At 42.0% G+C, this 13,917-nt stretch overlaps 1 protein-coding gene across 1 annotated transcript; it reads left to right on the top strand.

The window, feature by feature from the left end:
* Positions 1 to 7,222: 7,222 nt before the first annotated feature.
* LOC136349966 (uncharacterized) lies at positions 7,223 to 12,517 on the top strand. Its single transcript, XM_066301538.1, has one exon. It carries the CDS (start codon positions 7,223 to 7,225, stop codon positions 12,515 to 12,517), a length of 5,295 nt encoding a protein of 1,764 aa, XP_066157635.1.
* The last annotated feature ends 1,400 nt before the right edge of the window (positions 12,518 to 13,917 follow it).

The following is a 13,917-nucleotide window of genomic DNA, read 5'->3' as shown; positions in this document are numbered from 1 at the left end:
TTGCCGCTTCTATTAGAGCCAAATTGACGATTTGCCGTTTAAGGCCTTATTATGCTTATTTTGCCAAAAGGAGACGATTTGAACAAAATTGGTTGTAGCGTTTGGGAGATAACGCCAAATCATAAGATTTGGCCAAAAAGTGCCGCTTCTATTAGAGCCAAATTAACGATTTGCCGTTTAAGGCCTTATTATGCTTAATTTGCCAAAAGGAGACGATTTGAACAAAATTGCTTGTAGCGTTTGCGAGATATCGCCAAATTGTACGATTTGGCCAAAAAGTGCCGCGTCTATTAGAGCCAAATTGACGATTTGCCGTTTAAGGCCTTATTATGCTTATTTTGCCAAAAGGAGACGATTTGAACAAAATTGGTTGTAGCGTTTGCGAGATATCGCCAAATTGTACGATTTGACCAAAAAGTGCCGCTTCTATTAGAGCCAAATTGACGATTTGCCGTTTAAGGCCTTATTATGCTTATTTTGCCAAAAGGAGACGATTTGAACAAAATTGGTTGTAGCGTTTGCGAAATATCGCCAAATCATAAGATTTGGCCAAAAAGTGCCGCTTCTATTAGAGCCAAATTGACGATTTGCCGTTTAAGGCCTTATTATGCTTATTTTGCCAAAAGGAGACGATTTGAACAAAATTGGTTGTAGCGTTGGCGAAATATCGCCAAATTGTACGATTTGGCCAAAAAGTGCCGCTTCTATTAGAGCCAAATTGACGATTTGCCGTTTAAGGCCTTATTATGCTTATTTTGCCAAAAGGAGACGATTTGAACAAAATTGGTTGTAGCGTTTGCGAGATATCGCCAAATTGTACGATTTGGCCAAAAAGTGCCGCTTCTATTAGAGCCAAATTGACGATTTGCCGTTTAAGGCCTTATTATGCTTATTTTGCCAAAAGGAGACGATTTGAACAAAATTGGTTGTAGCGTTTGCGAGATATCGCCAAATTGTACGATTTGGCCAAAAAGTGCCGCTTCTATTAGAGCCAAATTGACGATTTGCCGTTTAAGGCCTTATTATGCTTATTTTGCCAAAAGGAGACGATTTGAACAAAATTGGTTGTAGCGTTGGCGAAATATCGCCAAATTGTACGATTTGGCCAAAAAGTGCCGCTTCTATTAGAGCCAAATTGACGATTTGCCGTTTAAGGCCTTATTATGCTTATTTTGCCAAAAGGAGACGATTTGAACAAAATTGGTTGTAGCGTTTGCGAGATATCGCCAAATTGTACGATTTGGCCAAAAAGTGCCGCTTCTATTAGAGCCAAATTGACGATTTGCCGTTTAAGGCCTTATTATGCTTATTTTGCCAAAAGGAGACGATTTGAACAAAATTGGTTGTAGCGTTTGCGAAATATCGCCAAATCATAAGATTTGGCCAAAAAGTGCCGCTTCTATTAGAGCCAAATTGACGATTAGCCATTTAAGGCCTTATTATGCTTATTTTGCCAAAAGGAGACGATTTGAACAAAATTGGTAGTAGCGTTGGCGAAATATCGCCAAATCGTAAGATTTGGCCAAAAAGTGCCGCTTCTATTAGAGCCAAATTGACGATTTGCCGTTTAAGGCCTTATTATGCTTAATTTGCCAAAAGGAGACGATTTGAACAAAATTGCTTGTAGCGTTTGCGAGATATCGCCAAATTGTACGATTTGGCCAAAAAGTGCCGCGTCTATTAGAGCCAAATTGACGATTTGCCGTTTAAGGCCTTATTATGCTTATTTTGCCAAAAGGAGACGATTTGAACAAAATTGGTTGTAGCGTTTGCGAGATATCGCCAAATTGTACGATTTGACCAAAAAGTGCCGCTTCTATTAGAGCCAAATTGACGATTTGCCGTTTAAGGCCTTATTATGCTTATTTTGCCAAAAGGAGACGATTTGAACAAAATTGGTTGTAGCGTTGGCGAAATATCGCCAAATCATAAGATTTGGCCAAAAAGTGCCGCTTCTATTAGAGCCAAATTGACGATTTGCCGTTTAAGGCCTTATTATGCTTATTTTGCCAAAAGGAGACGATTTGAACAAAATTTGTTGTAGCGTTTGCGAGATATCGCCAAATTGTACGATTTGGCCAAAAAGTGCCGCTTCTATTAGAGCCAAATTGACGATTTGCCGTTTAAGGCCTTATTATGCTTATTTTGCCAAAAGGAGACGATTTGAACAAAATTGGTTGTAGCGTTTGCGAAATATCGCCAAATCATAAGATTTGGCCAAAAAGTGCCGCTTCTATTAGAGCCAAATTGACGATTTGCCGTTTAAGGCCTTATTATGCTTATTTTGCCAAAAGGAGACGATTTGAACAAAATTGGTTGAAGCGTTGGCGAGATAACGCCAAATCATAAGATTTGGCCAAAAAGTGCCGCTTCTATTAGAGCCAAATTGACGATTTGCCGTTTAAGGCCTTATTATGCTTATTTTGCCAAAAGGAGACGATTTGAACAAAATTGGTTGTAGCGTTTGCGAGATATCGCCAAATTGTACGATTTGGCCAAAAAGTGCCGCTTCTATTAGAGCCAAATTGACGATTTGCCGTTTAAGGCCTTATTATGCTTATTTTGCCAAAAGGAGACGATTTGAACAAAATTGGTAGTAGCGTTGGCGAAATATCGCCAAATCATAAGATTTGGCCAAAAAGTGCCGCTTCTATTAGAGCCAAATTGACGATTTGCCGTTTAAGGCCTTATTATGCTTATTTTGCCAAAATGAGACGATTTGAACAAAATTGGTTGTAGCGTTGGCGAAATATCGCCAAATCATAAGATTTGGCCAAAAAGTGCCGCTTCTATTAGAGCCAAATTGACGATTTGCCGTTTAAGGCCTTATTATGCTTATTTTGCCAAAAGGAGACGATTTGAACAAAATTGGTTGTAGCGTTGGCGAGATAACGCCAAATCATAAGATTTGGCCAAAAAGTGCCGCTTCTATTAGAACCAAATTGACGATTTGCCGTTTAAGGCCTTATTATGCTTATTTTGCCAAAAGGAGGCGATTTGAACAAAATTGGTTGAAGCGTTGGCGAAATATCGCCAAATTGTACGATTTGGCCAAAATGTGCCGCTTCTATTAGAGCCAAATTGACGATTTGCCGTTTAAGGCCTTATTATGCTTATTTTGCCAAAAGGAGACGATTTGAACAAAATTGGTAGTAGCGTTGGCGAAATATCGCCAAATCATAAGATTTGGCCAAAAAGTGCCGCTTCTATTAGAGCCAAATTGACGATTTGCCGTTTAAGGCCTTATTATGCTTATTTTGCCAAAATGAGACGATTTGAACAAAATTGCTTGTAGCGTTTGCGAGATATCGCCAAATTGTACGATTTGGCCAAAAAGTGCCGCTTCTATTAGAGCCAAATTGACGATTTGCCATTTAAGGCCTTATTATGCTTATTTTGCCAAAAGGAGACGATTTGAACAAAATTGGTAGTAGCGTTGGCGAAATATCGCCAAATCATAAGATTTGGCCAAAAAGTGCCGCTTCTATTAGAGCCAAATTGACGATTTGCCGTTTAAGGCCTTATTATGCTTATTTTGCCAAAAGGAGACGATTTGAACAAAATTGGTTGAAGCGTTGGCGAAATATCGCCAAATCATAAGATTTGGCCAAAAAGTGCCGCTTTTATTAGAGCCAAATTGACGATTTGCCGTTTAAGGCCTTATTATGCTTATTTTGCCAAAAGGAGACGATTTGAACAAAATTGGTTGTAGCGTTTGCGAAATATCGCCAAATCATAAGATTTGGCCAAAAAGTGCCGCTTTTATTAGAGCCAAATTGACGATTTGCCGTTTAAGGCCTTATTATGCTTATTTTGCCAAAAGGAGACGATTTGAACAAAATTGGTTGAAGCGTTGGCGAGATAACGCCAAATCATAAGATTTGGCCAAAAAGTGCCGCTTCTATTAGAGCCAAATTGACGATTAGCCATTTAAGGCCTTATTATGCTTATTTTGCCAAAAGGAGACGATTTGAACAAAATTGGTAGTAGCGTTGGCGAAATATCGCCAAATCATAAGATTTGGCCAAAAAGTGCCGCTTCTATTAGAGCCAAATTGACGATTTGCCGTTTAAGGCCTTATTATGCTTATTTTGCCAAAAGGAGACGATTTGAACAAAATTGGTTGAAGCGTTGGCGAAATATCGCCAAATCATAAGATTTGGCCAAAAAGTGCCGCTTTTATTAGAGCCAAATTGACGATTTGCCGTTTAAGTCCTTATTATGCTTATTTTGCCAAAAGGAGACGATTTGAACAAAATTGGTTGTAGCGTTTGCGAAATATCGCCAAATTGTACGATTTGACCAAAAAGTGCCGCTTCTATTAGAGCCAAATTGACGATTTGCCGTTTAAGGCCTTATTATGCTTATTTTGCCAAAAGGAGACGATTTGAACAAAATTGGTTGTAGCGTTGGCGAAATATCGCCAAATCATAAGATTTGGCCAAAAAGTGCCGCTTCTATTAGAGCCAAATTGACGATTTGCCGTTTAAGGCCTTATTATGCTTATTTTGCCAAAAGGAGACGATTTGAACAAAACTGGTTGTAGCGATTGCGAGATAACGCCAAATCATAAGATTTGGCCAAAAAGTGCCGCTTCTATTAGAGCCAAATTGACGATTTGCCGTTTAAGGCCTTATTATGCTTATTTTGCCAAAAGGAGACGATTTGAACAAAATTGGTTGTAGCGTTGGCGAAATATCGCCAAATCATAAGATTTGGCCAAAAAGTGCCGCTTCTATTAGAGCCAAATTGACGATTTACCGTTTAAGGCCTTATTATGCTTATTTTGCCAAAAGGAGACGATTTGAACAAAATTGGTTGTAGCGTTGGCGAAATATCGCCAAATCATAAGATTTGGCCAAAAAGTGCCGCTTCTATTAGAGCCAAATTGACGATTTGCCGTTTAAGGCCTTATTATGCTTATTTTGCCAAAAGGAGACGATTTGAACAAAATTGGTTGTAGCGTTGGCGAAATATCGCCAAATCATAAGATTTGGCCAAAAAGTGCCGCTTCTATTAGAGCCAAATTGACGATTTGCCGTTTAAGGCCTTATTATGCTTATTTTGCCAAAAGGAGACGATTTGAACAAAATTGGTTGTAGCGTTGGCGAAATATCGCCAAATTGTACGATTTCGCCAGTTATATGTTCGTAACCCGAAATTATATTTTTAAAAAAACACTGATTGAATTTTAGGGCGACTTTATTCACAAAGAACTAAAACTCTTAATATTAATTACTAACAGACGACTCTTACTGACTGACTCCGGATTACGCGATTTCTACTTTTATATAAAATAAGTTGTTGACTAAGCGGTTTTGATTCCTTTGTTCGATGTTCTAGATGGTCATGTAACTCCTCCCCCTTCAGTTTCGGCTTCCGTGTTTTCAAGGAAGCTGAATAGTTTCCTCTTCATTTGTTGGCTTCTTCTTCAATTTGGGTACTATGAATTTTTTCCATATCAGCATACTGCAGATTATTATTGCAAGCAGATATGCAAATATTGTCCATAGACTGGGTGTTATGGAGATATTTTCCATTGGTTCCAAAGGCTGGTTTGGTATTTCTTCTAATTTTCCTTTCCATGTATGAAGTTCGTCCAAACTGACACTGGGTAAATGCACGCTTAGGTTTAATGTTGGCGTTAGTTCAGCTTCTTCCGATAATTTCGGGAACCAAATTGGTTGTGCTTTGACTTCTATGACATCAGCTTCACCGCGTATCTTCCGTTTGTTAATAGTCACTTGACACTGTGTTGGTAGCTGGAGTAAAAATGTCCCTTTCAAGTTTTGCATCTCGCTTCCTTCTTCTGGACATTGCATAAGTACAGGGGTTTCATCCGGAATCACTACTATCCATTGGAAAAGTCTTTCTAATCTATCTATAATTACGTCCTTAATTACTATTTGAGTTTGATTACAATTTATATTGTTCCTTTTATTACTTAACAAACCTATTTCACAAGGAATGCTATTATTTATTTCTATCAAATCCTTATTACTACACATGTATAAATCTAATTTAATCAATTTACAACTTTCTGTATAGTAGGTGTAATGCATTTGGGTTATCGCTAAATATTTTTCTTGTGGAATCACAACTCTGAACTGACCCTTTATGTAAATCGGAATCGCATATAAATGGAAATAGTCAAACATTTGTTCATGAACGATTGGTATATGTTAAGACTTGAGGGGCCAAGACTTGATATATTAGTTAATGTAAGTCCCAAAGCTACGCCCCTGCACATCTTGTATTTGCTTGCTTCCCAGATGTCACGACCCGCCATAGTTGATACAAATGTTTTATTAGTCAAAATTCCTCGGCTTTGTGTTCTTCCGAAGAAACTATATTGCGAGGCAATCAAACTATAAAATGTGCATGGGATGTAGCCCTTGAGTGTCGAAATATCCCATCGTTACCCTTAGCGGTAGACAAAATTGAGGGTACCGTCACGTTCCGTTCGGAACGATGGCCATATTCCGGTCACGGGATAATCTGTTCTGGTCGTCGTTCTGGGCATAATGGGATTCCTTCAAGGGAAAGTCATCCCGAGTAGTAGTACGCCCATGTCGGTTGGCCATTACCTCCCAGTACTTAAGGGCTGGGAGAGGGTGGAATCTCTCTCTTTTTATTTCTGCTCGTCTGCACAGTGACAACTCTGACCATTATCGCTGACAGTTCAACACCTCAAACACCCGACAAAGAAAAATTCGTACTAATACTCGGCCACGTAACCAAGTAATCTCGTGTTCGCTTCAAGTTTAGTTTAGTAATAACTATTTACGAGTCATTTAATAAATAGTGCAATAGTTTGACGGGTTGTCCTAATTCCGAGATTTTCGGGAGATCCCACGTGTACCTCGCTAAGCAGGTATATAGTCCGTCCTGGACTCTCGTAACATAAAAGTACAACGTCGGTAACGTGAACCGACAAGTACTACAAGTAGTGCTCGCGTGTAAGCGCTCTCGTATAATAACTCGCGGGTGGTATCTCCAACCTCCAAGGAAGGAACCCCTGCCTATCGTTCAACATTTGGTCCTTCGAGCCGGATCTTCCCAGCAACGTCGAGGAAACCACCAACGAGGAGTGAACATCAGCTTAAAGGTCAGTCTTTCCATATTTACACCCGCTACCCCAAACAATCCATTAATTCCCTCTCACCATTGAGTATATATCGCCACGGTTTCACGTTAGTTTGTACTCGGTAAACTTAACATAATGTCCATCGTAGATGAACAGTTTGCCCCAGAACTCGTTTTAAAGAAATTAAAAAATAGCAAAGCCCAAATCAAGGGTGAGCTAACGCGCTTCACAAGTTTTTTAAATAAAACCGATTTGGATCAATGCATCGAATTACTGCAAGCTAGATATGATAGCGCAAAATCCATATTAGACAAGTTCAAATCGATCCAAACGGAATACGAAGAGTTACTAATTACTGATTTTCCCAGTAACTACGACGAAGGGGAACTGGGAGAAGAACGCGATAATTTTGAAACTCGTTATTTCGAGGCAGTAGCTATAGCGCAAGGTGTGCTAGAAAAGCACTTTCATAATCAACGGCAAACCAATGTAAACGCAAATCGGAACACTGAATCACCATCGACCAGCGCATCGCTACAGGCCATCGCTGGTTCAGGTGACTCAGTCGTTTCACCCAAGTCATGCATTAAGCTTCCATCTTTAACCCTACCTGAATTTAGCGGGTGCTACGCGGATTGGCAACGATTTCGTGACATGTTTATGGCAGTGATTCACGATAACCATGCATTATCGGATGCTCAACGCTTCTACTACCTAGAAGCATCTCTGCGAGGCGAACCAAAAATGTTATTAGCATCACTAGCTCCTACCAACGCAAATTATGCTATTGCTTGGGATCTCCTTGAGAGACGATACCAGAATACGAAATTTATCATTAACTCACATTTAAAGGAAATCATGGAGTTCCCTGCGTTAGCCAAGGAATCGCATATCGCGTTGAGAAACTTCTCAAACCATTTCTTCAAGAACTTTCGCGCATTAGAATCCTTAGGCGAAAAGGTCCGTAAGTGGAACACCATGTGGATTTATATTCTGGTGTCCAAGTTAGATATTAGTACAAGACGCGAGTGGGAGAGATACTCCCAAGGCATAAATTCGCCAAAAATCGACCAATTTAACGAATTTCTAATGCAGAGATGCCAGGTATTGGAAGCAGTTGACTCAAGGGTGTGGTCAAACCCTAAAAAATCTAATGAATCAAGATCCTTTGCCACCACTAGCACCACGTACCGACCAGCGTGTCCGTTCTGTAAGGGTGAACACTTCATATATTCATGTGAGGAGTTCAAAAGGTTATCAATTTCGAATCGGTTTGAAAAGGTAAAAAGGATGAATTTATGCACGAATTGCTTACGGCACGGACACAAACTGTCGGAATGTCGGTCATCGGGATGCAAAATGTGTCGGCAAAGACATGCGACCCTGCTTCATAAGCCACAACAACCTTCGCGAGCTGGTAACGTAGACGTCAATCGGGACAACGAAAACAGTTCTCGCCATGACAATTCAAACCCTCACGAAGGCACCAGTGAACAAAACACATCACATCCGATATTGACAAATACCTGTCAAAATGCCAGAAATTGTCTCATGCTACTATCGACGGCTGTGGTAGATGCTTACGGCAAGCACAAAACCCGAATTCCGTGCAGAGTACTGCTGGACTCGGCCAGTCAATCTAACTTCGTAAGCACAGCCATGGTTAAACAATTACAACTAACACCGTCAAAGGTCGACATTCCCGTCTTAGGCATAAACCAAATACAGACGAGAATATCGCATGCCACGGACATATCAGTTGCATCTCGAACCACAGCCTTCAAAACAAAATTGAGTTTTCTCGTCGTGCCAAAAATAACAGAAGTAGCTCCGCAAAGCTACTTCGATAAATTAAAACTAAATATTCCCGATGAGTTGGTTCTGGCGGACCCTGAGTTTAATGTACCCTCTGAGATAGACATGCTTTTGGGTTGCGAAGTATTTCTGGACCTCCTCTGCATAGGACAGTTGAAACTAGGCAGAACTCTTCCCACGCTACAAAAGACATTACTGGGCTGGATAATAGCCGGCAGAGTCCCACATCAACAAGGCAGACTCGGTAAAACACAGTCAATGATGTCTAACTGTTTTCTTGCGCAGAACCCGTTGGAAAGGGGTTTGGAAAAATTTTGGCTTGTTGAGGAGGCCAACTCGCATTCCTTAAGTCACATGACCGAGGAAGAGCGTGAATGCGAAGAGCACTTCATTAAGACCACAGTTCGCGACGAAAGTGGCAGGTTCGTGGTGAAGCTTCCATTGAAACAGAAATTCACGGACTTGGGCGATTCGAAGCAAACAGCGCTCAATCGTTTGTATGCAATCGAAAGACGACTGTCAAAAACCCATGAACTAGGAACTGCCTACCGAGCATTCATGCAGGAATACAAGGACCTCGGACACATGACGGAGGTACCGCGTGAACCAACATCATCGGAATTCCCTATATACTATATACCGCACCATTGCGTTCAAAAACTGGAAAGCATGACTACCAAGCTAAGAGTAGTTTTTGACGCTGCATGCAAAACCACAAAAGGTTCATCACTGAACGACGTCCTGAAGGTCGGGCCCACGATACAAAAGGACCTATTCTCAATATTATTGAGATTCAGGAAACACAACTTCGTGTTGATCGGTGACATAACCAAGATGTATCGGCAAATCTTGGTAGACGAGCACGAGAGGGATCTTCAGCGCATAGTATGGCGAGACACACCCAACGAAGAAGTCAGACACTATCAGCTCAACACGGTCACGTACGGTACAGCTTCAGCCTCGTATCTCGCGACGCGTTGTTTAATTAAAATATCACAAGATGTAGCTGAACAATGGCCGCGCGAATCTGAAACAATAGCGTCTGACTTCTATGTTGATGACTTGTTAACTGGCTCTTCAGACCTCGACTCCCTGAAACGATTGGGAGAAAACATCCGCCGAATCCTCGCAAAATACGGATTCGAATTGAGACAGTTCAGATCAAACGCACACCAATTGCTGGATGAAATCGCCAAGGATGGTCACGAGAAAAAATATCTTATAAGCGATGACTCCAGCAGCAAGACCTTGGGGATTTCGTGGGTTCCCAGTCTTGACACGTTTGAATACGATTCGAAAAAATTCGCGGAGACTCACGGCAAGGTAACAAAACGAACAATATTGTCGTGGGTCTCAAAAATATTTGACCCCTTGGGAATCGTGGGTTTCTTAACAGTACGCGTGAAACTGTTAATTCAACGTCTCTGGCAGCTGAAAATCGATTGGGATGAGGGAATTCCAAGCCAGCTGCACGCGGAATGGGAAAAACTAAAAAACGAAATAGCAAGGGTAGGCCTATTGCAAGTACCGCGTCACGTGCTTGTTAATAAGCCCAAGACCATAGAAATACACGGTTTTTCGGACGCCAGCGAAAGGGCTTACGGGTGTTGCATATACCTGCGCTCGATAGATGAAAATGGACAAATTGCGAGCCATTTACTGTGTGCGAAGTCCCGCGTCAGTCCTTTAAAAGTCCTCTCGTTACCACGATTAGAGCTCCTCGGAGCCGCGCTGTTAGCAGACCTGGTAAAGAGGTCTGCTGATATTCTGGCGCTACCCATAACAAAAACGTTTTTATGGACCGATTCCACGATCGTTCTTTGTTGGATCGCGAACGAACCTAAAAGGTGGAAGACTTTCACCGCCAATAGGGTGGCGGCGATTCAATCTCTGACCGATATTGATGACTGGCACCACGTAAAATCTGAGGAGAATCCCGCAGACATCATATCGCGTGGTACCAGCATAAGGGAATCAGCGAATCATCAACTATGGTTTCACGGTCCCAGTTTTCTCGTAAAACCCGAAGGGTGGCCCAAAGATTCGGCTATTTCAAGGTTCGCGGCTCCAACTAAGGACACGCCCGGGCTTAAGGAAGCCCCGGAGGTGTCTCTAGTAGCGCAATGCCCCGATGACGAGATATTTGACAGATTTTCGTGCCTTCATAAATTATTACGCGTCGTGGCCTACTGCGTAAGGTTTGGGAGCAACGCAAGGTTACCCAAGGGGGAAAGAGAAGCTGGGCCCCTGAGCCCCGGCGAAGTGCAACAGGCGGAATGGCGACTTATAAGAATAGTTCAAGCAAGATCGTTTCCTGCAGAAAGTCGCGACCTAAGCACTGGGAGGCGCGTTTCTACCAGAAGTAAATTAAAGTCACTCTCTCCGTTCCTTGCTCAAGACGGCATGATTAGGTTAGGCGGTAGACTATCGAACTCGAACTACACTTATAACGTAAAGCATCCCATCGTGCTGCCCGCCAAACATCCGCTAACCCAACTCATCATCGCGCGCGAACATAGACGCACCTTGCACGCAGGGGCCCAGTGCACCTTAGCTCACGTCAGGCAAGGGTACTGGCCTCTGAATGGCAAACAAACAGTAAGGGCACACATCCGAAAGTGCATGACATGTTTCAAGTCCAATCCGAATAACACCCTCACTCCACGGATGGGTGAGCTGCCCATTTCCCGCGTCACGCCGTCGCGGCCGTTCTCGTCCGTGGCAGTCGACTATGCCGGGCCATTCGAATTAAAAGATGGTAAAACCCGGTCTCGAAAAACGATCAAGGGGTACATTTGCATCTTCGTGTGTCTCGCGATCAAGGCAGTGCACATAGAAGTTGTCACGGACCTGACCAGCGACGGATTCTTGAGTATGCTAAAAAGATTTGTTTCAAGACGAGGCCTATGTTCATTCATATACAGCGACAACGCAACGAATTTTGTAGGTTGCAACAACGAGCTCAGAGCAATTCAAAACATTGTGAGGTCTAGTCCATTGCAGAACTTTTTAACAAACTCAAACATAAAATGGCAATTTATGCCCGCTAGATCTCCACATTGGGGCGGGCTTCATGAAGCGGCGGTGAAGTCTTGTAAACATCATTTAAAGCGGGTTTTGAATGGCTCTCGGTTCCACTACGAGGAATTTTATACAATAACAACGCAAATCGAGGCGATTTTGAACTCCAGACCTTTGATCCCTATGAGTTCCGATCCCAACGACCTAAAGGCATTCACCCCGGCCCATTTCCTAATTGGGCAAGAGCTCACGGCCATACCCGAAAGAGATCGCACCGATGATAAGGTCAACTTCAACAAGCGCTACCAGCACCTCCAGATCATCGGACAACACTTCTGGTCCAGATGGCGGAAAGAATACCTTCACCAACTGCAGACACGAAACAAATGGCAGATTCAACCCAATCACGACGTGCAGGTTGGCGCTCTAGTGCTCCTGAAGGAAGATCACGCACCATCGCTATGCTGGCCGCTAGGACGAATCACGGCCGTTCATCCCGGACCAGACAATATAGTGCGAGTAGTTAGTGTAAGAACCAAAGGTGGCGTTCTCAAAAGATCAGTCGCGCGAGTGGCTTTGTTGCCAGTGGCTTAAGTTTAGGGACTCTAGGAACGTTAGCAATAGGATAGTCAATAACTAGGTACATCGCATCTGTAGCACGTATTGTTGAAAGTCAAGCATGGCCTTTCAAGGGGGGGAGGATGTTAAGACTTGAGGGGCCAAGACTTGATATATTAGTTAATGTAAGTCCCAAAGCTACGCCCCTGCACATCTTGTATTTGCTTGCTTCCCAGATGTCACGACCCGCCATAGTTGATACAAATGTTTTATTAGTCAAAATTCCTCGGCTTTGTGTTCTTCCGAAGAAACTATATTGCGAGGCAATCAAACTATAAAATGTGCATGGGATGTAGCCCTTGAGTGTCGAAATATCCCATCGTTACCCTTAGCGGTAGACAAAATTGAGGGTACCGTCACGTTCCGTTCGGAACGATGGCCATATTCCGGTCACGGGATAATCTGTTCTGGTCGTCGTTCTGGGCATAATGGGATTCCTTCAAGGGAAAGTCATCCCGAGTAGTAGTACGCCCATGTCGGTTGGCCATTACCTCCCAGTACTTAAGGGCTGGGAGAGGGTGGAATCTCTCTCTTTTTATTTCTGCTCGTCTGCACAGTGACAACTCTGACCATTATCGCTGACAGTTCAACACCTCAAACACCCGACAAAGAAAAATTCGTACTAATACTCGGCCACGTAACCAAGTAATCTCGTGTTCGCTTCAAGTTTAGTTTAGTAATAACTATTTACGAGTCATTTAATAAATAGTGCAATAGTTTGACGGGTTGTCCTAATTCCGAGATTTTCGGGAGATCCCACGTGTACCTCGCTAAGCAGGTATATAGTCCGTCCTGGACTCTCGTAACATAAAAGTACAACGTCGGTAACGTGAACCGACAAGTACTACAAGTAGTGCTCGCGTGTAAGCGCTCTCGTATAATAACTCGCGGGTGGTATCTCCAACCTCCAAGGAAGGAACCCCTGCCTATCGTTCAACAGTATATGTAATATATATACTATTTTATTATTCAAAACAAAACATTCTAAATTTATCAATGTCTCAAATGTCGGAGTATTCTCCAAGGTAACCGATGTGGGTAACTTGTCTGTACCTAATCCTTTTTCTAATTTCTTTAATTCCAAAAACAAATCTTTTATCTTAATTATACTTGGATGCATTAGTCCTATTTTTGCAAATAAAATTAAATTTTCAATTCCTTTATTTCGATTGAAGTTTCAAGTATAAATTTGATTATGCTGAAAATAATTATCATAATTAATATATGTAGATATAACTATGGATTGTTGATTTCTAATGTTATTTAATTGTTAAAACTATATTTTCTCCTAAAAGGACGTTTCAAGTTATCCATATGAACTTTCTTATTGTCCGTCGTAGTTACCGTTTTCCTAGCTGGGTTTACTGTTTTTATGA

This window comes from Euwallacea fornicatus, unplaced genomic scaffold, assembly GCF_040115645.1.
Source record: "Euwallacea fornicatus isolate EFF26 unplaced genomic scaffold, ASM4011564v1 scaffold_78, whole genome shotgun sequence".
Classification (NCBI taxonomy): Eukaryota; Metazoa; Arthropoda; class Insecta; order Coleoptera; family Curculionidae; genus Euwallacea; species Euwallacea fornicatus.
This window is presented reverse-complemented; position numbering and strand designations above follow the sequence as displayed.